At 60.5% G+C, this 20,843-nt stretch overlaps 3 protein-coding genes across 5 annotated transcripts; 1 reads left to right on the top strand and 2 right to left on the bottom strand.

The window, feature by feature from the left end:
- Window positions 1–119: 119 nt before the first annotated feature.
- On the top strand, window positions 120–3,508 carry LOC139805253 (somatomedin-B and thrombospondin type-1 domain-containing protein-like). Of its 3 annotated transcripts, none has more exons than XM_071763463.1 (6): window positions 120–620; window positions 1,440–1,619; window positions 1,742–1,832; window positions 2,857–3,030; window positions 3,177–3,297; window positions 3,399–3,508. In XM_071763463.1, the coding sequence occupies exons 1-5, from the start codon at window positions 413–415 to the stop codon at window positions 3,280–3,282; spliced, it is 759 nt and encodes a 252-aa protein (XP_071619564.1). In that variant the 5' UTR covers window positions 120–412; the 3' UTR covers window positions 3,283–3,297; window positions 3,399–3,508. The 3 variants fall into 3 exon arrangements, with proteins under 3 accessions (XP_071619564.1, XP_071619563.1, XP_071619562.1); XM_071763462.1 differs by having other exon boundaries at window positions 1,437–1,619; XM_071763461.1 differs by lacking the exon at window positions 120–620 and having other exon boundaries at window positions 1,047–1,619.
- LOC139805314 (uncharacterized) lies at window positions 3,361–6,716 on the bottom strand. The gene is made up of 3 exons (XM_071763595.1): window positions 6,640–6,716; window positions 4,390–5,624; window positions 3,361–3,949 (listed from the first exon to the last, which is right to left on the bottom strand). The coding sequence occupies exons 1-3, from the start codon at window positions 6,714–6,716 to the stop codon at window positions 3,741–3,743; spliced, it is 1,521 nt and encodes a 506-aa protein (XP_071619696.1). The 3' UTR covers window positions 3,361–3,740.
- On the bottom strand, window positions 6,341–20,178 carry LOC139805251 (tRNA (32-2'-O)-methyltransferase regulator THADA-like). The gene is made up of 31 exons (XM_071763457.1): window positions 19,988–20,178; window positions 19,243–19,420; window positions 18,937–19,023; window positions 18,665–18,692; window positions 18,314–18,456; window positions 18,006–18,128; window positions 17,648–17,768; window positions 17,234–17,385; window positions 16,730–16,811; window positions 16,366–16,502; window positions 15,529–15,726; window positions 14,448–15,120; window positions 14,209–14,361; window positions 14,015–14,124; window positions 13,711–13,871; window positions 13,299–13,465; window positions 12,872–13,057; window positions 12,154–12,299; window positions 11,534–11,677; window positions 11,130–11,234; window positions 10,728–10,928; window positions 10,311–10,461; window positions 9,985–10,219; window positions 9,615–9,854; window positions 9,257–9,482; window positions 8,908–9,114; window positions 8,467–8,705; window positions 8,134–8,310; window positions 7,424–7,690; window positions 7,126–7,331; window positions 6,341–7,012 (listed from the first exon to the last, which is right to left on the bottom strand). Exons 1-31 carry the CDS (start codon window positions 20,110–20,112, stop codon window positions 6,741–6,743), a joined length of 5,640 nt encoding a protein of 1,879 aa, XP_071619558.1. The 5' UTR covers window positions 20,113–20,178; the 3' UTR covers window positions 6,341–6,740.
- Window positions 20,179–20,843: the final 665 nt, after the last annotated feature.

Below are 20,843 nucleotides of genomic sequence, written 5' to 3'. Positions count from 1 at the left end.
GTCCAGGTAGTGCTGAGCCCTGCAGTGCGTGTGGGGATTGGGGATGGGGTCCCCCATTGCATCCCAGTCCTGCTTCCCCCCAGGGCTGAGCCAATGCTCCTGGGTGACCATCAGCTTTAACCCAGCTTTAACCACAGGTGCTCCAAGGCAGCTCCGGGGTTGCATTGTCCCCTGCAAAGCATTGTATTAACCATCTCAGTTAATTTTATTAATTCCTCGCCTTGGCTGCAGAGCAAAGAGCTGGGACAGCGAGGGTCAGTGGAGCAGAAGGGAACGGGCTTTGTCCCCCCGCCCAGCCCAGGGGCGGTGCAGCTGTGGCTCCAGCCCTCGCTGCTCACCCAGCGTTTGCCGGCACGGGAGGGGGGGGAAGCTGGAAAGCTGTCACTCGCTGGTTTGCGGGGACTTGGGCACCATGTGGGGTCTGCTTCTCTGCGGGAGCTGGCTGCTGGCCACCGGCTACCTGGCGAGTGCCACAGGTGGCTGCTGGCACCGGTGCTGCCCGGGCAGGAACAACGCCTGCTGGGCTCTTAGCACCCGCCGGGCTCGCTGCTACTGCGACTCGTACTGCGAGAGGACAGGGGACTGCTGTGAGGACTACTATGCTGCGTGCCGCCGGGCCGGTGAGCATGGGGATGGGATGGTACAGTATGGTACCAGCTGGACGGCTTGCCAGGGAGGGAGCCCTAGGGCTGGGGACACCAGCCTGGGCTGCTGCTTTTGGTGGCAGCTGTTTGCTATTTTCTGTTGGCCCCATGCTTTGGGGTAAGGGGGTGCATCTGCGAAGGCCAGCTGGGATGGATTTGGATGAATATCCCGATTTTCTGCTTTTTTGCCACGCTGAATGCCTGGCTGCTCTCCTGTGTAGTAGGAGAGCCTGCAGGGGTGGCTTCTGGTCTGCAGATGGGAATGTAACAGGATGACAGCAGCGTTGTCCCTGCAAAGCCTTGGAGCCATCAGTGTGGGACCTGGGTGAGCTAAGCCCCAGCATCGCTGTGGCTGCAGGGAGTGCCCTGCAGGGGACACGGGAACCTGGACTGGGGTCCGTGCCGGGGGTGACAGGGAGCATGGGCCTGGGGGATGCAGAGCCAGCCCACTCTGGGGACCCAAACCCTGGGCAGGCGGGTGCTGGCCGCGGCCCCTGGGGACAATTGCAGTAGTCAGCCCTCCCTAATCTTCGGGGAGATTAGCGGGGTCCCAGCTCAGCGCGATGCAGAGCTGCAGCAGCAGCCTGGGGATAAAGGTCTGCGGAAGCAGAGCACAATGCCACCGCACCGCCCGGGCTCGGGGGAGAGGGGCTGCCGGGGCCGCCCTTCCTCACCTCCAGCCTCCCATCTCCCCCTCCCCTGTGGTGCATCTCCCCTGCTCTCCTCCTTCCATCCTCCACGCTATCAAAGCTCTCTTTTCCCTCTCTTTTCCCTCCCGCGTTCCCCTGTCAGCAGTGGGCTGCGCGGTGGGGCCCTGGGGGCCGTGGAGCGGGTGCAGCTCCCCGTGCGGGGTCGGCAGCAAGGCCCGCAGCCGCCAGGTCACCATCCCACCCCGGCACGGAGGGGAGCCCTGCCCTGACCTCAAGCAGCGCCGCGGCTGCCTGGGGGAGCACCCGACCTGCGGGACAGCCAAAGGTAAGGTGGGGATGCCCACCTCCCTCCTGTGTGACCACCCCCCCGGCCCATACTGCTGTCCCTGCTGCCTGTCCTGGGGTGTCTTTAACCAACCGTGTCCCCCCGGGCTGCTCTTCTGCCAGAGGTGGCCAAGATACTACCTGACTCCTTCAGCCAGGACTTCAGGGATCGCTGGCGAAGAGCTGGGCTGATGCTGCCAGAGGAGCCATCCGGGTAGGTGTGGGAGGTTGTGGCTTGACCCAGCAGGCATCTAAATACCACACAGGCACTCACTCTGCCCAGCACCCATAGGGAGTCAGGGAGAGACTTGGACAGGTAAAGGTATAGACACTCATGTGTTAAGATAAAAACAATTAAATCATTGCAATATAATACTATCACTGCTGCTAATAATAGACTTTACAAACAAGTGATGCACAGGGCAGCTGCTCACTGACTGCTGGCCAATGCCCAGCCCAGCCCTGGTGACTGATCCTGGAGGAGAGAAACCCCAAAACCACAATCCAGGAAAGAGAGACAGAAACCTCCTGGCCAGTTCTCACCTATGTGCTGAGCAGGATGTGGCAGGATGTGGGATATTCCACTGGCCAATTTGGACCTGTTGCTCTGCCTGTGCTCCCTCCCAGCTTCTAGTGCACCCACACACCAGCAAAGCCTGAGAAGTTGCAAAATCCCTGATTTCTTAGCAACAACTCAACCCATCAGTGTATTATCAACATTCTTCTCATACCACATCCCATGCTAAATCCAGAACATGGCACTTTTCTAGCTCCTGAGAAAAAAATTAGCTGTATCCCAGCCAAAACCACCACAGTGAGGCTGGGGCCCATCTGCACCCCTCTGCCAATGCTGTGGTCCCTCTGCACCCCTTCCTAGAGCTGTGTTCCCTTTGCCCAACCCTAAACTTGGGTGTCCTCTATAGCCGCAGCCCTTTTACACCCCACCCAGAGCCATGGCCTCTGTGCACCTTCCATCCCCCCAAACTGCAGCCCCTTTGCACCAGCTTCTAGAACTGTGGCCCCTTTGCACTCCCCCCAGCCATTACTTTCCCCCAGACTCATGGCCTCTTTGCACACCCCAGAGCCATTACCCTTTTAACCCTCCAAAACCATGGCCCCTTGACACCCCTCATCCATCAAGAAATCTCCACAACCTCTCCCCTATCCTCCAGCCACCATTTCCCCACTTTTTCTCCCCCATTTTCCCTCTTTCTCCCCCCATTTTTCCTCCTCCCCAGCTCCCCCCTCCCCAGCTACTGCGGGTATTTCCGCCTGACCCAGGTGGGGCCTCCCTGCCGTGGGCAGCCCTGGAGCCGCCGGCTGCACCGGGACAAGAGGGTGTGTGTCGAGTGCTGGGGGGACACATCCCACCACCACCCCCATTGCACTGGGCATGGGCTACAAGGAGCCAGGTAGGTGGAAATTTGAGGGGGGGTATCCCATCCCATCCCCCCCTGTGTAAGAGCATCTCTCCATGTTGCTGAGGTATCTTCCTTTTATATTATTAATTTAAAATATGATATATTTATATATAAAACTAATATTAATATTCTTCCAGGACATTTTGGGTGGCTGCCTCCGTGGCGGGGTGCCAGGGCTCGTGGGTGCAGGAGGGGCTGCAGGAAGGTTGTGTCTGTCCCCCACCAGCACTCATCTTTGTGTAGCGTCCCCTGGGGAAGGTGAGCTGAGCCCTCCCCATCACTGGTCTTTGCTGGGGAGGGGGAATGAAATAAAAATGTGGGTTGTTCTTTTTTGTTTTTTTCATTTCACTCTGCTACAGGCTTGCTGCTTGCCCTTGGAGCTGACTCCTCGTGTTTTCCATTAAGTACTTTGGCAAAGAATGGGAAGAAAATGCTGCTTGTAAAGATTAAAAGTATGGGAATTGCTAAAGTATGGTTGTTAATGGGACAGCAGGCAAGAAGGGGCCCAAGCTGGGCACAACCCAGGGTCCGGGAAAGGAGATGGGATGGAGAGGGCAGCCCAGGGCACTGCCATCCCAGCATCATCCTGTGGGACCCTACCTGCAGGTGGGCAGCCAGTGCCCGTGTCGGGGGGAGCAGGCTGTCCCGGTCCCTGCAGGGGGACTCTGGCCATTGGCTGCCCCAAAGCCTGCAGGGGACTGTCAAGTGCCCAGCTCCCTGCGGAGTTTGACAATTTCCAGGAGCAGCTTCTCCTTCTCCATCAAGACTTTCTCCTTCTGCAACTGCAGGATCTCCTTCTGCAGCTCCAGGACCTCTGTCTGCAGCCGGCTCTGCTTCTCCAACCTCTCCCCAGCCACGCAGACACAGCCCCGTGGGTAGGGCTGGGACCCCTCTGGCACTGATGTGCTGCCTGGGCAGAGCAGAGAAACCTGTTAGAGCTGGAGAAGGGACGTGGGGCCCTGGGAAACTGCGTGCTTCTGCCCTTTCTCTCCCATCTGTGCCCTTGCCACCACTGTGTGGCTCTGTGGCCCTGTGTGGCACTGCGGCTCTCCCAGCCACTCTCCACAGAGAGTCGGGCTGCCAGGACCAGAACGTGCCAGTGATGCTGAGCTCAGACCCCAGGACCACTCCCTGCCATTTGTATGGCAGTCTCCCAAAAGCTGAACCCCTGCAGGATTCCCCCTGAGCCCCCTCCATGTGCTGCAGCAGCCGGTGGGAGCAGGGCAGGCTATGGCTGTGGCAGTGCGGGAGCTGGGACCAGCTGGGACAGAAAAATGGGAGGTTTGGACAGCTGGTCCACAGCAAAGGAAGAGACACTGCCCAGGAGGGCTGCTGCAGCAGGAGCCTCACCGTTGTCCTCCGGGGCCGGGGAGCTGCCCGTCCCCCCACTCTGCATTGCTGGGCTCGCTGTCGCACCGAGGAGCGGCCACGCCAGCACCGGGCTTGGCGGGCACTTGACGCGGGGGGGCTCGGGGGAGCTGGCTGGCAGCACCGGGACCATCCCCGCTGCACCCCGGCCCTCCGATGAGCAGAGAGAGGGAGCTGCTGCCCGGAGCACCTCTGCCGCGGGTGGGCAGGGTGCTGAGGGGGCAGTGCCAGGTGGTGGGAGGCTCTTTTCCACGATGTCCTGGGGTCCCGTTGGGAGCAAGCGCTCCTTGCAGTTGGGCGCCTTGCTGGCTGCACTGAGACAGCTCTCCAGCATGGGGCCGGCGGCTGGTGAGGGCTCCGTGGGGCAGAGCAGCCCACGGCCTGGGGCAGCAGCGCTGCTCTGGCCATGCAGGAGCAAGTCCGGGGTGACTTCCAGCATTGTGGGGGGGCTGGAGGGGTCGCTGGCTGCCCTCGCTCCGAAGGTCGAGGCTGAGAGCGGTGGCTCTGGCAGGCCTGGGCCAGGCTTGTCGAAGAGGGCTAAGATGTTGTGGGAGAGCTGCTTCTGGGGCCGCTGGCGGAGCACCGGGTGCTTCTGCATGGCCAGCTCCCTGCGGGCGTCGGTGACCATGTTGTCCCACTTCCTGCGGATCTCGTCGGGCGTGCGATGGACCAGGGGACTGAGGGAGCTGACGGCGGCTGCGATCTCCTCCCAGGCGCGCTGCCGGGCCGGAGTGTTCTTGTACCGGCCGCTCCTGGGGATCAAGATGTCCTTGCGGAGACTGACCTCCTCCAGGATGAGGAATTTCTCCTCCTCGGAGAACTTGAGGCGCCTTGGCATGGAAAGCGGGTGCCGATGGAGGGCGAGGTTGGGTCGGGGTGCGCTCATCCCGAGCACCGCTCCGGGGCACACGGAGCCGGGGCTGCGGCACCGTCCGGAGCCCAGTAGGACCGGCTGCCCGAGGGGGCTGAAGTTGGCGTGTGTCCCCTCCCCCCGCTGCTCCCCGACCCCAGCGGGGTCCCCGCTGCCGCCGGACCCCCCGCCGGGCCGGTGCCAGGCGGTGCTGGGGAAAACGGATGTGGCCGCGTCCGGCTGCGCCCCGAGGCGGGGCCGATACCGGGGCGGGGCGGGGGCGGCTCCGGGGCCGCGGGGGCTTATCCGGGCGCCGGGTCCCCTCCGGCCCGTCCGCTGCCCGCAGCCGTGAGCGGGGCTGGGTGTTCTGGGGGTTGTTTGCGGGGTTTGGGGCTCCAGGGCTGCAGCCGGATCCTGTTGCCCGTTCGCTGCACCCAAAGGGGTTTGGGTCCCGCCCGCCTCCCCCCTCCCCACACCTTCCGGAGCTGGGAAATCAAAAGGCTTCAGCGCTGGGGATGTGGCCCGGTTTCAGCCGGGATAGCGCTGATGTTCTTCTCAGGAGCTAGAAGAGCGGCACGGTTTGGATGTACTGTGGGGTTTGGTATGAAAAGAATGTTGATAATACACTGATGGACTGAGTTGTTGCTAAGAAATCAGGGATTTTGCAACTTCTCAGGCTTTGCTGGTGTGTGGGTGCACTAGAAGCTGGGAGGGAGCACAGGCAGAGCAATGGGTCCAAATTGGCCAGTGGAATATCCCAAGTCATGCTACATCCTGCTCAGCACATAGGTGAGAGCTGGCCAGGAGGTTTCTGTCTCTTTCCTGGATTGTGGTTTTGGGGTTTCTCTCCTCCAGGATAAGTCACCAGGGCTGGGCTGGGCATTGGCCAGCAGGCAGTGAGCAGCTGCCCTGTGCATCACTTGTGAAGTCTATTATTGTTATTGTTGTTATAATAATATTGCAATTATTTAATTGTTTTTATCTCAACCCATGAGTGTCTGTATTTTTCCTGTTCTCTCACTGACTCCCTGAGGTGAGTGGCTGTGTGGTATTTAGCTTCTTGCCAGATTAAAACCACAACAGTGTGTTCTTGGCCTCTTTATTTGGGATAAAAGCCCAGGTTGGCCATGAAAGACAAGCCAAAATCTTGGTTAAAAAAAAGGTGGTGGGAGTCAAGCAGCACAAGGGGTCCAAGGGCTCCACAGTACATGTCCCCTCCTCCCAGATGGATCTGAGGGCAGGGATGCTGCAAGCAGCAGGGTACAGTTCAAGGCAATGCTGTACCAGTGTCCTCAGGATAGAGAGGTACAAAATATTAGGAACAAAGGGACTGTGTCCTGCACAGCAAGTTGGGGTCTCCTGAGTTACACCTCTGAACCCACAGTCCTGAGAGAGCATACAACAAATGGAAGAACGTGGCAGTGTGAGCCAGGAGCCTTGTGGCTGTGGGTCTTGCCATGACACCACTCCATGCCTGGAGCCATCAGGCAGCCCCAGACAGTGGTCCTGGCTCCTTCAGCACCTTCTCCTGGCTCAGAGTAGGGGCCAGCCCGTGCTGTGCCAGCAGTCCCTGCACTAGCTCCAACTTCTGCTCCAGATCCTGGGTGTCACAGGCCAGCCCTGGCACAGTGATGGCATTTTCCCCCAGCAGATGCAGTGCCCGTGCCACCAGCTGGGCCCTCACCAGCAGCACGGCCACAGCCACCTGCAGCCTGGCACAGCCCAGAGCCTTCATCCCCCGGTGGGCAGCAGCTTCTGCAGAGAGAAGGCGAAGGAGCCATGAGTGTGGTGAGGTCTCCCCAGCATAGCTCAGCCTGGGGCACAAGGACACAGCTCGCCTGTCCCAGGGGCTCTGCATGGTGCTGTACCTGGGCTCCAGTGGTGCTGGCAGTACTGCAGGTCACACAGGACACTGGGGCCTGCAGCCTCCAGCCAGCGCAGGGCTGAGGCACGGAGCTGGCTGCTGGTGGGAGCCCTCTCCAGGAGCTGCAGCAGGACAGGGAGCAGCTGCCGTGCCAGGACAGCCGGCTCCGCAAAAATGTTGGGTTCATCCTCCCTGTACAAGCTGGTGGCTCTAGGGGGCAGCCGAGGTACAAATGAATTTGAGGGCCAGCCCCATGGTACCCCGTGCTCCCTCATTCCCAGCCCAGGGGTCTGGCAACTCACCTGTTGTCTTCCAGCTCTTCCACAATGACCCTGAGATCTAGGACAGGGAGATGCTGCAGCAGCGAGTCAAAGGTTTCGGGGTTCTCCCCAAACTCTGCTAGGATGAGCTGCAGGAGCCTCTGGAGCCCCACGTTATCCTGAACAAAGACACAGCCATCTCGGAGGGGCAGCCTGGGGTCTGGCCACAAGAGGCTGGCGAAACCCGAGGCCTCGTGCCGGACCTCCCAATCCTCATCTTGCAGAAGGTGAATGCCCACGTTTATCAGCCTGGGGAAAGGGAAGAGAAGAGAAAGGCCATTGCAGTCCCCAGAGCATCCTCAGCCTGCCTGGAGACTAAGGTGAGAACTGGCTGGGAAGTTCCTGTCTCTATTCCTGGATTATGGTTTCAGGGTTTCTTTCAAGTTTTTCTTCTTTGCAATTGCCTGCCATGGCTGGGCTGGATATTGGTCATCAGGTGGAGAGCAGTTGCATTGTGCATCACTTCATTTGTACAGTCTATTATTGCTATTATCACTATTCTAATTAAATTATTTATTTGTTTTTATCTCAACCCATGAGTCTCTACTTTTCCAGTTCTCTCCCTGACTCCCTGGGGGGTGCTGTGGAGAGTAAGCAAGCAGCTGTCTCACATTTAGCTGCCTGCCAGATTAAAACCGTGAAACCTACAAAACCTCGGGGCTGTGGGCAGTGCATCTCCTGCCAGGACCTACCTCAGAGCCACGGGGATGAGCGAGGCAGCACCCAGGGACTGAGACACCACATCTGCACCCGCTGTCTGCAGGGAGCGGGCGGCTGCCAACCGCAGCACCTCGGATGATGCACACCGGCTGCAAACCTCCAGTGCCCTGCACCATCGCTCCACCAGGGTGCTGTCCTGGTCCTCAAGCCTGTCAAGAGGACAGGAGAGGGAATTCAGGCTGGCTATGATTTGCAGGAGAGAAGCTGTGGCTCTGTTCCATCAAGGACTGAGGAGAAAACTCCTGGAAGGGTCAGGTGGAGCCAGCCTAGCTGCAGCAGGGACATACCGGTGGGCAGGGACATACCGGTGGGCAAGCAGCAGGCTGGTAGCACACATTGCCTGAAAGAGGAGGTCAGGGCCAGGACACTCAGCCTCCACCATGTCCAGCAGCATCTCCAGGCATATTGCTGAGGAGCCCTGAAGCTTACAGGAAGCTTCTTGGGACCACGACGAGGGGTCTCTGTAAAGATGCAGCAAAGCCTCAAGGTACAATCTCAGGAACTCTTTGTCCTTCCTCTCTTGCAGCACTGACCCCAAGCTCTCCTAGTTGAAAATGGGAAGGAAGGTACAGTTAGTGGCTATGGCACCACAGGATGGCAACCTCAGCACACTGGACAAGCAACCTGCACCTGTGCACCCTCAGCCTGGAGACCACCAATGCTTCTCAGGTAGCACCTGGGATCCCATCTGCACAGTGCATTGGGGACCCTCTGCTTTACTTGATGGCTTTTGAGCCTCATCATACCAGCAGTGTCAGCCCGAGAGCCTTCTCCAGGTCCTTGAATGTTTCTCCCTCCCTGTCAATAACCCAGCTCAGGATGGCAACCTGGACGTAGGAGTTTGGCTGCCGGAGAAGTGAGCAGACAGCATCAATCCACCCGCTGTCCCCCAGCCGGGCTGCCTCATTGCACACAAAACGGGCCATGGTTTGGTGGAGAACGGCCAAGCCCACCTGGAAGAAAACCCAAGATCCACATTCCAGCACTCAGCCTTGGGTGGGGTGCGTGCCCCCCAGGCAGGGGCTCCCCACATCCCATCCCTGGTCTCACTGTCAGGGAGGCCACGACTGTGATTCCCCTGGCAGGCAGCAGTACCTGCAGCTCAGCACCTCCCCGCTTTCCCCCCAGTGGGAGGCTGCCCAGCTCGGTGCTGGCAGCGTCACGGATGCTCTGGGTGAAGCTGGAGCTAAGGGATGCAGGCAGGAGGGAGAGGACCTGGAGGAAGGCAGCACGGACGAGTGGGCAGCGCTGGGCAGGGGTGAGCAGCCAGCCCCTTGCCTCCAACTGCAGAGCCACGGGGTGCAGGGCCTCGGCTGACAGCCTGTGGGGAGGTGAAGACACAGCCTCACCACGGAGCACCCGGCACTTGGGTGGGCACCACCTTTGCAGCCTAAAAGCTGCATTTTGGCACAGACCAATGGCAGGGGTCACGGGCTGGCAGGGGACCACTCACCCCTCAATGCCCGGGGCATGAGACAGCAGTGCCTGCATCTGCAGCAGGTGCCCGTGGAGGGTGTTGTGTGAGCAGACCTGCTCGGGTGTGGTTGGGAGCTGCTGTGCCAGCTGCAGCAGGAGCCCCTGGCGCTGGGGCACTGGGACGACTGGCACCAGTGCCTTGGCAGCCATCGCTCGCACGGCATAGATGGGGCTCCCTGCCAGCCCCAGCAGTGGCTCCAGAAAGCGAGCAGAGGGGCTGTGGAGAGAAAAGAGTCCATGCAGTGATGCTCCAGCTGGGGTAAAACCCCGCTAAGAGCCAGGGCCAGCCCCAGCACTGCAGGACCACCCAGCGATGCCAGAGCAGAACATCCCTGCTGCCCCCTCACCTGCCGGGGCAGTCGGTGCCGGGCTGCAGCTGTGCCAGGAGGGTAAGGACCGCATGGAGTGCGGGGTGCAGGCAGAGCACCCCTGGTGCTGGTCTTGTAGCCACCCCCAGCTCGCCCAGCAGCACGGTGCCCAGCTGTGGGTGCTGCCCGAGGAAGGCGGGCAGGCTCATCCCCTCCGCCTGGCAGCCCTCCCCGTGGCTCCGCTGCTGTCCCAGCAGCCGGGAGGTGAGGGCGCCTGCCGGGAAGGGGCAGGAAGCAGCGTCAGGTCCTGTCCACCCCCTTCCCGACCCCCCGTGAAGCTCTCGCCTCTCCCCCTCGGTACTCACTGAAGAGCTGGATGGCTGCGTTCCTCATGGCCCAGCACGGGGAGCCCAAGCCCCGCAGCGCCAGGGCCACCATCGGCGTGGTGTGCCGGAGCAGTGCACTGCCCAGCCCTGTGCCACGGACCAGCGTCTGCAGCACGTGGAGGGCACACACCTGGGGAGAGCAGAGGTCGGAGGTGAGGGGGGGCAGGGGGCTCCATGCAGAGGGAAAATAGTGAGAAAAGACGGGGGAGGTGAGAGCCATCAGCTCTCAGGTTCCCGGGATGGGCAGCGCAGTCAGGGCTGTGGATTGTGGCTCTCCCTGAGGTCCCCGTGCCAGAACAACCTTGTGCTGGGGTGCCTGGTATGGCAGCTATAGGGGACCTCATGCAGATCACCCTGTCACCAAACGGCAGGGAGCTCAGTGCTCACCACGCTCACCTGCGGGAGGTCGAGGGTCTGGTCCCAGTCCTGGGGCAGAGCCGTGGTGGCCAAGGCCAGCAGTGTCTGGACACAGAGGGTCAGCAGTGGCCGTGCCTGCACCGGGGCCTCCCCACTGACAATGCAGAGGAAGAGCATGGGGAAGCCGGCAGCACGGCGTGTGATTGAGCTGCTCCGGGGTCCACTCAGTGCTTCCAGGCCCTGAGGAACAAAACGCACTCAAAGTATGGCTGAAAAACTGCTGGCTGGAGCCTGCAGCTGCTCTGCAGGGGAGGGCAGTGGGTGCACCAACCCCACACTGCACTGTCCTGACTGCCAGGTGGGTGCTTGGCCCCAGGAGGGAGGATGCAGGGACACGGCTGTAGGACATGGGGAGAATGTGGGGCAGAAAGAGTGCAGTACCTGCTCCAGCATGGTCCGTGGGATTGCCTGTAGCTCTGCATCAGGGTGGTTCAGCAGAGCAGCACAAAATTTAGTGAAGCCCATGCTGCAGCCCTCCACAGCACCCTAGGGCAGAGCAACATCAGGCCCTTGAGCTCCTGAGGCTGTGCCCACCAGTCTCCCAGAAACCCCTTTGCCAAAGGAAAAGTGAGAAGACACAATGGTATTTGGGATGTGATGGGGTTTGGCACTGACATCCCACCCAGGGGGTCCCAGCCATGTCCCATGTCTTGCACCAGAGCAGACCCTGCCCCACCACACTTGTCCCCACTCACACCAGTGAGAGCCTCTGACTACTGGCCTGGGCTAAGGAGCTGGAGGGGTGGACGAGGGCCAAAGCCACCCCAGGCAGGACATGCACTTACCCAGTGCCGACACCTCAGCAGGATTTCTTGGAACACCTTTGCAGCTGTCTGCAGGGTGGGGAGTGGCAGGAGGGTCCCCAGCCCATCCCGCAGTGCTGGGGCCAGCAGCAGCTCGGCCAGGCCTCCCAGGAGCAGCCCTATCTCCTGGGGAGAAGTGGAAGGTCACCACGACTGGCAGTGGGACTGCCCCACACCCGTGCTGTCCCACAGGCTCCGGGGCACAGCAGCTCCCCAGCCAGCTGCAAGGCATGAATGACAGAGATGGCTTTTTTCCAGACAGCTGCCAGAGAGGCTGAGGAGAAGAAGCCAAGATGGGCTGTTGGCAAGGAGCTGGGATGGGTGACCACAGGGCTGCGAGCCAAGGAGCCCAGCTCTGCCACAGCTGGGGGCTGTCAGTGCCTGGGAACCAGATGGGCTACATAAGGGCAGGCAGGGTGGTGGTTGCTTCTGGGGAGGGTGGTGGTTGCATCCTCCCTGGCCTACAGCAGCTCTGAGGTAAGGGCAGAGATCCTCCAGGGAAGGCAAATACCCCAAGGGGAGCTGGAGAACCATCTGCTTGGGGGGGTTAGGTGGGGGTGCCAAGGTGCCCCTCTCCCCAAGGCCATGGGGAGGTTGCCTACCTTCACTGATACCCAGCAGCAGGTCAGGATGAGGCTGTGCTCCTCTGACAGCAGGACTGAGTCCTCCTCCTCTTCACCCTGCCCCTTCCCCAGCATGATGAGGGAGCCGATGGCGTTCCCCATGTCTGCAAATGATGGGGCAGCAGCTGTGGGAGGGAGAAGCCTGGTTTGAGTGGGGCTGGACAGAGTAGTGTCTGTGTGGGGCAGAAGGAGGGGGATGCTGCTGGGGGGACCCTCTGTCCCCTCTTCAGAGTGCACACAATTGCAGTGGCTTCTCTTCTGCCGTGTGACTGACTCAGGACTGCAGTTGTGTTTTGCCCTACTGCTCTTTCCAAGTTGTTGCTATAAGGGCTCTTCCAGCCCCTGCTCTCCCAGCTGCTTCAATCTGGCAAGTGCCCTGCTGCTTCTGGAAGGCTTTTGCCTCTGCTGCTGCTGTTCTCAAAGGCAGTCAAGAAAGGAGCCCAAACCTAGGCATTAGCTGCTCTGCTCCTGTGATTTCCAGGATCCTCTGCCCAACTCTGGGAGCATCCTTGCCCAGCTGTCCTGCTTTGCACTTCACTCCTGGGCCAACCTTCCCTGTCTGACACCCCTGCTGTTCCCTGCCAGAGGAAGGGAGCCCAAAGCCTCCCCTGAAGGCTGGAAGGCTGCTGGGTCAAGTACAGCTGTGACAGAGGTGTCAGTGATTCCTGGGGCTACTCCCTCCAGGGGACACACTCACCTTGCTCAGTGGCCCCAGGGCCCTGCTGGCTCTGCAGAGTGCCCAGGAGGAAGGAGGTGATGTCTCTTGCTGTGGTCACAAGGTGGGCCAGAAGCTCCTGCCAGCTCTGCACCAACTCTGCTGCCTGCATGGAGGCAGCCACCTCTGGCACCTGGAGCAGGCACCTCCGCAGGGCTGTGATGGTCCCTGCAGGAACACCCACCTCTGTTCACTCCTGTCTGAGCCTGCTGCTTAAATGCTCACGAGCAGGGCCCTGAAGTGACAGGCAAGTTGGGCAACAGCAAAACAGGGAAACTGAGGCAAGGACATGGCATCAACACAGAGTTGTGGCCTCAGTCCTGCTTGCATGATTCCTGCCTGCTCCAGGCTCCCAAGAAGGGGGTCTGCTGCAGGAGCTACTCCCTGCTCTGCCAGGTTGGGGACATACCATGCATTGGTGCAGAGGCAGCTGCCTGCAGCAGGTCCTGGCACGCTGCAGTGTACTGGGCTTGCAGCATGTGGAGGAGGTGCTGAGCAAAGCAGAGACCTCGGTTGGGCAGTGTTGGGGCTGCTTCAGCCTCCAGGGCCAGGCTCTTTATGGTGCCACTGTCTGACCTGAAGGAAGAGGTAGAGGCTGCTGTAAGGATGAAGGGATTTCCTGTCTGACTCATGCTGTACATCTCTATCCTCCCCTGGTTTGGGGTCCTGCAAGCCAGCCCTACCCACCTACCCAGGGCAAGGCTATTTCAAACCCAAGCCATTGCTGCTTTGAGCTATATTAAAGCAGACTCTGGTGAGGCACCAGTGATGCTGATGCTCTTGGGTGCTGCTGTTGGGAGGGGGAAGCTGGGAGCTCATACTTCTGCAGGATGGTCTTCATCAACACAGCTCCAGCTTCAGCCTCTTGCACTCGTGGGCTGCTCAGGGCATCCTGGGCCAGCTGGAAGAGAGCCAGGGCAATGGGCTCCGGGAGTGTGGGGGGGAAGTAGCGGACAAGAAGCTCTGAGGCCAAGTCTCTGATCTGCCAAGAGAGGACAGGTGAAGAAACTGGAACACAAGATGGAGAGGAAAGCAGCTGAAGTAGCTGGGGCAGAGCAGGGGAAGGCCACCACCCTGAGCCCACTCAGGGCCGAGGCAGGTGGCTTTACAGGCACTGAGACTCACCTCATTAGTGCTGTCCTGCAAGCAGCTCAGCAGTGCCAACAAATTGGGCTGGGAGAAGAAGTCCCAGCAGCCGCTCTGCCTGGCATAGCTCAGCAGCGTGGCCATGGTCCCTGTGGTGGGGACATGGGGTGGTGGGACAGGGAGCACCCCCTGCAGCCAAGGGGAGATGCTCCAGGTGGGTTGCCTGTACTCACGTGGGGGCTGCCCCTTTTTCCTGTCGGGGCTCCAGGTGTCCGTGCAGGTCTCCAGAACAGCGGCCAGCAGGAGCAGAGCCGTCTTCTTCCTCTGGTAGTTGGAGCCCGGGCTGAGCGAGGTGATGCTGAGCTGCAGCAGCCACTCCACAAAGCCTGCGGGGCAGAGAGCGAGGCTGGGCTGGGCACCGGGCTGCGGATCCCCCAGGGCTGCGATGGAGATGCCAGGGTGGCCACCTCACCTACTGCCTGGGCCAGCTGCCCCGCTCCATCGCTGCCTCGGGACACCTTCCCTCGCAGCTGGGCCAGCGAGCTGTCCCGCAGCCGGACCAGCGCCTTCCTCACCGCCGCCTGCAGCAGCTGCCGGAAGGCAGAGGACCCGCAGTTGAGGTTGAGGGGCAGGAACTCCCGCAGCAGCCGCAGCTCGATGCCTGAGAGGGGCAGATTGGTGCTGGGGCTGCAGCACAGCAGAGCCACGGCCGACAGCCGGACGCCGTCCTCACGGGCCCCCAGGCAGCAGCGGAGCCGCTCCAGCGTCTCCCCCCGCAGCGACAGAGCCCCCGACACGCTCTTCTGTGCCTTCAGCAGCGAGACCCAAGCCCGGAGTGACGCCGCATCCCGGCCACCGAACCGGGCGGCCAGCGGTGCCTGCGCGTCCGGGAGCTGCCTCAGGGTCCAGGTGAGGAGGTGGTTGGCAGCGTTGCCGTGCAGGATGGGCAGGGGGGAGCGGAGCGCCTGGGAGAGCAGGGGCAGCCAGCACAGGGACCACCGTCCCACCAGGACCGACCCCCGCTGCCCCTCGGCACACTGCTGCCTCACCAGGGCCTTGTAGACCTCGGCTGCTGCGGGACACAGGTGGTTGGTGGAGAGGCAGCTCAGGAGGTGCTGCGGCAGGTCCGGGTAGGCATCCAGCACCTGGGAGAAAGCCAGATGAGCCCCTCATAAAGGGACTTTCCCAATATAAGTGATTCTGTGATGGCCCTGGCTGAAGGCTCCGTATGGTGAGTGACGTGTGGGTACAAGCCATGGTGAGGTCACCCAGGGCACTGAGCAGCTCTGGTACACCAAGCTGCTTTTGGCCAGATTTTGGTGGACACCAACTGGCAAAGCTCCCCTCCCTGCTGTCAGGGAGTCCCCAGGAATGCATCACTGTTGCTGTAGGTCACCACCCCACCAGAAATACTATCCTTGCGGTAATGCTAAAAAGGGCACCCTGTGAAGGCTGCCTGGCCACAGGGCTGAGCTGGGCAGGGGAAGGTGACAGGCTGTGACACCCTGGATGCAGTGTCAGCCAGGCCTGAGCCTCTCTGTCCCTCTCCCTACCTGCTGGCTGCCCACATAGGGGACGATGGCACAGAGGGGCACATATCTGGCTTTGATTTGCCATGGCATTGAGATCACCCTCTGCAGCATCTGTTGGTAGAGGGGTCTCTCCTGGTCCTGGAAGTGCTGGCACTCAAGGTGGTAGATCTCCAGGAGCAGTCGGAAGGAGCTGTGGATGAACTCAGACACCCCTTCTGCCTGGAGGGAGGACAGCAAGCAGGAGAGGTTAGAGTGGGTTCTTCCTCCTGTCTTGCTGTGTGAGGAAAGACTCTTGGCTCTCCCATGTGTCCTGGACAGAACCAATTTTCTTCTTAGAAATTTCACTTGTCAGTGACTGCACTTTCTGAAGTTAACAGCACATTTTTCAGACAGTGTCTGCGTCTCGAATTGAGAACTCTTGATGTTTATAGTTGTTACTAAGTTCATGGTGTGAATGGCATGCAGGAAAGCTCTTGCTTATGCTTATTCCCATAGAAACCAAGGTCACTGCTAAACCTTGACACTCTGGCAGAGAACTTTTAGCACTGGCTGGTGACCAGGGAGTTAGGAGCTGGGGCATGAGGATGGCAAGAGGTGAGCCAGTTTGTGTGGACCAGCTGGGACTGCACCCGTGGGTGCTGCCTGGGCAGGGCAAAGCACCGGGACACAACCCTGTAGAGCCCAGGTGTGATGAGTACCCCAGCCTCAGCAGTGAGGGTGTTGCTGCCCTGGCAAAGGAAGGCAGCTGCAGGCAGCCATGGGCAAGGGGATTTGTGTTTGGCTGATGGAGATGAAACAAGCAAGGATGCATTATGGGCAGGGAAAGAGCTGTTTCTGGTTGCTGAGGTACAGGCTTACTGGGGTCTCGGCGTTGTCCCACACCATCTGGGTGAGCTGCTGGAGGAGCTGGGTGTCCTGGGCCAGGATGTGGGTCCCCATCAGGTGCCAGAGGGCAGGCAGGCTCTCCCGCAGGCGCTGCAGCCACAGGGCACAGGCTGCAAGGGCAGAGAGCACCACTGCAGCCCTCACCCCAAAAATTGCCTGCAGAGGGTTAGTGCCCACTGGGCTGGAGCAGATGTTAACAGCAGTTTCCAAATCAACCACCAAGATTCAGAAAAGCATCTTCTCCAGGAGAAGATGAGGAGACATGCAGGCTCTGTGAGTCCTGAGCACAGTGAATCCTTCAGATCCCCCCCAGCATGGCAGGGTCACCATCTCCTACCTTGGAAGCAGTAGTAGTGGCAGTCCTGCTCCTTGGTCAGGGCACACACAGTGGGAAAGACCACGTCCAGCAGCAGGCAGGCCTGTGGGGACACTGCAGTTCAGGGAGGGGTGGGTGTGGGCTTTGCAGGGCAAGAAAACCTCACAAGACAGGCAAGGCAAGAGTTGCTTGGCTTCCTGACTCTTACTGCAGCTTATTGCTGGTCTTTGCTTCCTGCCTGCAAGTCCTCAGGAGATGCTGAGGAGAGCTGGAGGCTGCACTCTGCCCAGTGGGCAAACACTGCTGATGCTTTGCCTGGCTTCTTCCCACCTCCCAGGAGAGGGAAATCCCTGTTCAAATGTCTTTGGAAAAGGCAGGGTCCTGGCTAACACACCATGTCCAGTGGGATATGCAGAGCAGTGCATCCTGGCTGTGTCCCATGGGGATCCACAGTCTGCCCAGTGGCTGCCATCTGAGCATTAGGAGTTCTCCAAATCCCTGGCCATTGGGTTTGAGCTCTCCTACCTTGTGGGTGAAGCTCTCTAGCTGGCAGCTGAGGATGTCAGTCTTGCAGCATGTCAGCAAACCTCTGGTGAGCACCAGTTTCTCCAGCCCATCTGGCTCCAGGACTTGGGGGGCCTCCACCACCAGCTCCCCAAACTTCAGCTCCCCCACATCTGGTGGGAAACAGCTGGATTAGGTGGCAGAGAGATGGCAAACCCAAATGCTGCTCTGAGAGTAAACTGCTCTGGCTCATCCCAGAGTAACTGTAGGAGGTGGCTGGTGGCAGCTCCTGGACTCCAAGTAGGACACAGAAGCAGAGTCCAGCTTGGATCAGCTGGTGATCAGCACTGGCCTATTTCCTCCCACAGCTCAGTGCACCAGTTCCCACTCTCCCCTTTGCCAGAGGCCATCCCCAGCTCAGGACAGAGCACCCACCTCTCCCTGGGAGCTGGAAGAGGGCCAGCACAGCGCTGGCCCCACACTGGGGCTGTGGGGCTGTGTTCACCAGCATGCTCAGGGCCGTGCCTGCCAGCAGCCGTGTGTCCTTGTTGGGGGCCTGGAACCACAAAGGAGGCAAAGGTGCAGATCAAAGTGTCATTTAAAGCCCAGAGCCCATTTAACCCTCCCTCTGTGCCCACAGGGGCAATTATGCTGGGTCCCTCAGCCACCCCAGGCATTGGGGCTGCCTCTGCAGGCTCCTCTCAGGGGAGGGAATGGGAAAGCACCCGGGAAGGATGGCATTGCTCTGCTCCTGGGGACAGGCAGCACCATCCCTCCCCAGGGCAGTACACACCTTGCCCCAGGCCACCTCCAGCAGCAGCCCCAGGAGGCTCTGCAGGGCTTCACTCTTCCCCCCATTGCTCCATGCAAGGGGGGCCACGTCCTTCGGCAGTGCCTGGAAGAGCTGGAGGCAGGCCTGGAGGAGGAGGTATGGGGACCATGGGGATGGCTGTCATCACTCCTCACCTACCAAAAAGCAGCAATTCCCCAGGGATGGCCATTGGGATCAGTGTTCTGGGACACATCCCTCCTGGACATAGCTGCCCGTGCCTGCCCAGAGCAGGGACTGATCCTTCCCCTCCTCTGAAACTTGGCTCTCACCTTGACAGCCAGGTATCCCCAGGTGCCACCAGGCTGGCTCTGCAGCACCCAGTGCAAGGTGGTAGCCAGGCACTGGAGCAGCAGGGACAGGTTCTGCTGCCAGTGCTGCCGGCCCAGGCTGCTCTCCTCTATGAACATGCACACTGTGGGCAAGGGGACAGCATCAGCCCCCAGCACATTGCTGGGGGTCTGGGTGTTGCTGGGACCTCTGCAGAGACCCCACAGATCTGTCTGATCCCTGCTGCCTAACCCATGGATGCAGAGGACTTGTTCTGGGTGGGCAGGGAATGTCCTGTGCATTGGTGCTGAGGGCTGGGAGAAGCCCGCAGAGGAGAAGGGATAGAAACTGACCTGACTGAAGGTTCCCAGGAGACAGCACCTGTGGGGCAGAAGGACAGTTTGTCCTGTGTGACAACACACTGGGGCTTGGTGCCTTGGGCAGGAGGGTCCTGCCTGTGCAAGAAGCTGTCCCAGGGATGAACAAAGGGCTGGTGCAAGAGAAAGCCCCCAACATAGTGGAAGAGAAGCCCAGACCCCAGACAACCCAAACCAGGATGTCACACATGGGCTCCAGTCAAGCCCCCACAAAAGCCAATGCCACCACAAAACCAGGGCACTCTCACCTCTCCCTGCTGTGCCAGGCCAGCCATCAGTGTGCCCACCTCCTGGGCCAGCAGGGCTTCATTCCCCACAGCCAGCTGGGTCACCATCTGCTGAGAGACACCACGGGTCACCAGCTCTGCCTGGACCCCCAGGAAATCCCAGCAGCAGAGTGGAGCTCTGTGGGGGAGCTCCCCACGGCCCCTTTGGTGGTAAGGACACAGCACACCAGGGCTGTGCTGGTGGCAGGCAGAGCTGGGTGAGACCATCACTTGCACGTAAGGCTAATGGATCCCTGAAGCTGCAGCCCAGCCAGCCACGTTGCAGACCTGTTCCAGTTTCTGGAAGGAGCTGGAGCTGCTTGTTGCCTCCATCTGGAAAGCCAGGATGCAGCGGAGCAGGGGCCGTGCCTCCCCCTCACCCAGCGCCCGCAGACCCTCGCCCAGCGCCCGTGACAGCAGGAGAGCCTCCTCCAGGTGTTTGTCTTTGCATCTCCTGGTGGTACTCCTGAAACGGGATGGGGGTGAGGATATCCCAGGTCAGTGGGGATGAGGGTGGGGGATACCCCAGCTTGGTGGAAAACAGGATTGGGGTGCCCCAGTTTGAGGATTGGGGTGGGCGTACCCCAGTTGAATTTGGATTAGGGTGGGGGTGCATTATCGTGGTGGGGATTAGGATTTGGGGTACCCCTGCTAGATTTCGATTGGGGCAGAGGTGTCCCAGCTTGACAGAGGTTAGGGCGTCCCCTTTTCGAGGCTCCTCTCTCCCAACTGCGCTCTGGGGGGAGGAACTCCCCAGAGCTCAGAGTCCACAGCGCTGCTCTGGCAAACGCAAGCATGCGGGTAGGGACGGGGCAGGAGGGCCCGAAAAATCCTAAAACTTGCTGCCCTGCTGCTGCAGAGCGGGGTGGAGGGGTTCGCGGATCCCCGGGGGAACCGCGCCGGAGCCCTGCGCCCGGGGGATTCCGAAACCCGCACCGGGGGATGTCGGGGGCTCCAGGCCGGGGAATCCCCGGGGTCTCCGCGCCCGGGGGATGCCGCCGGGGTTCCCTCGCTCCAGGGCCCATCCTCTTACCTTGCAAATTGCCGCAGGCAGCTCAGGCAGGAGAGCACCGGCTGAGCGATGGGAAAAGCTCCGTAGAAAGCCTCGCAGGCCCGTGCTTCCCGCTCGGCTCCCATGGCCGCTGCCTCCTCCACCATAGAGCTCGGCCGAGCTGCTGCCGGCTCAGCGGCCCCCCCTAGTGCTGCCCCCCGCCCGACCGGGCAGGCTCCGGGAATGCTGGGGACCCCGGGGATGCTGGGGACTCCGGGCAGGCTAAGGGGATGCTGGGGGCTCCGGGAATGCTGGGGGCTCCAGACAGGCTCCGGGGATGCTGGGGGCTCCGGGTATGCTGGGGGCTCCAGACAGGCTCCGGGGATGCGGGGGCTCCGGGAATGCGGGGGCTCCGGGCAGCGCTGGTCGTGCCGGAGGATGCGGGAGAAGACGGCGGGCGGGGACCTTCGTCTTGTTCTGCATCTTTCAGCAGGACGCCGGCCCCACGCCAGGCTGTAAAGCAACATCTGATGCTGTTTCCGTGACTGGTGGAGAGCGAGAGCCCCCAAAAGGGCTGAAAACCGGGGAGATGGCGCTTGCTGGAGGGAGCCGGGCAGCGTCAGGTGGGGGCTGTAAAATCTCTGAAATACTGAGTGAAATGCTGCAGAGTGAAATAGTTGTCTCTCTCCTCCGTGCCTCATTCCATCAGAGGTGATCGAGTCCCTGGGGTCCTCCTGCTACACCACTGGGACCATCCCCGGTAGTCAGCATCTCTGCTCTCACTGCTGGCCAGTGGAGGGACTTTGCTCCTTCATGTGGGATGGAATGGCCATTGGGAAGAGAAATAGCTTTATTAGAATACTTGATGCTAATTATCATTAAATCCACATGATTTTAT

This window comes from Heliangelus exortis, chromosome 19 (genome assembly GCF_036169615.1).
Source record: "Heliangelus exortis chromosome 19, bHelExo1.hap1, whole genome shotgun sequence".
Lineage (NCBI taxonomy): Eukaryota > Metazoa > Chordata > Aves > Apodiformes > Trochilidae > Heliangelus > Heliangelus exortis.
The sequence above is the reverse complement of the archived record's forward strand: the minus strand, read 5'-3'. Positions and strand labels throughout refer to the sequence as shown.

Bases quoted from the DNA above. Each gene is read 5' to 3' on its own strand.
- LOC139805253 (XM_071763461.1), top strand. From the start codon at position 1,208: ATGCAGAGCTGCAGCAGCAGCCTGGGGATAAAGGTCTGCGGAAGCAGA. The intron at 1,833-2,856 runs GTAGGTGTGGGA...CCTCCTCCCCAG, and splicing joins CTGCCAGAGGAGCCATCCGG to CTCCCCCCTCCCCAGCTACT. The intron at 3,031-3,176 runs GTAGGTGGAAAT...ATATTCTTCCAG, and splicing joins CATGGGCTACAAGGAGCCAG to GACATTTTGGGTGGCTGCCT.
- LOC139805314 (XM_071763595.1), bottom strand. From the start codon at position 6,716: ATGGCAAGACCCACAGCCACAAGGCTCCTGGCTCACACTGCCACGTTC. The intron at 5,625-6,639 runs GTGGGTTCAGAG...AACAACCCCCAG, and splicing joins TTGTATGCTCTCTCAGGACT to AACACCCAGCCCCGCTCACG. The intron at 3,950-4,389 runs GTGAGGCTCCTG...TGCTCTGCCCAG, and splicing joins CCCGGCCCCGGAGGACAACG to GCAGCACATCAGTGCCAGAG.
- LOC139805251 (XM_071763457.1), bottom strand. From the start codon at position 20,112: ATGGTGGAGGAGGCAGCGGCCATGGGAGCCGAGCGGGAAGCACGGGCC. The intron at 13,466-13,710 runs GTATGAGCTCCC...CTCTTCCTTCAG, and splicing joins ATGAAGACCATCCTGCAGAA to GTCAGACAGTGGCACCATAA. The intron at 7,332-7,423 runs GTGAGTTGCCAG...GCTGCCCCCTAG, and splicing joins GAAGAGCTGGAAGACAACAG to AGCCACCAGCTTGTACAGGG.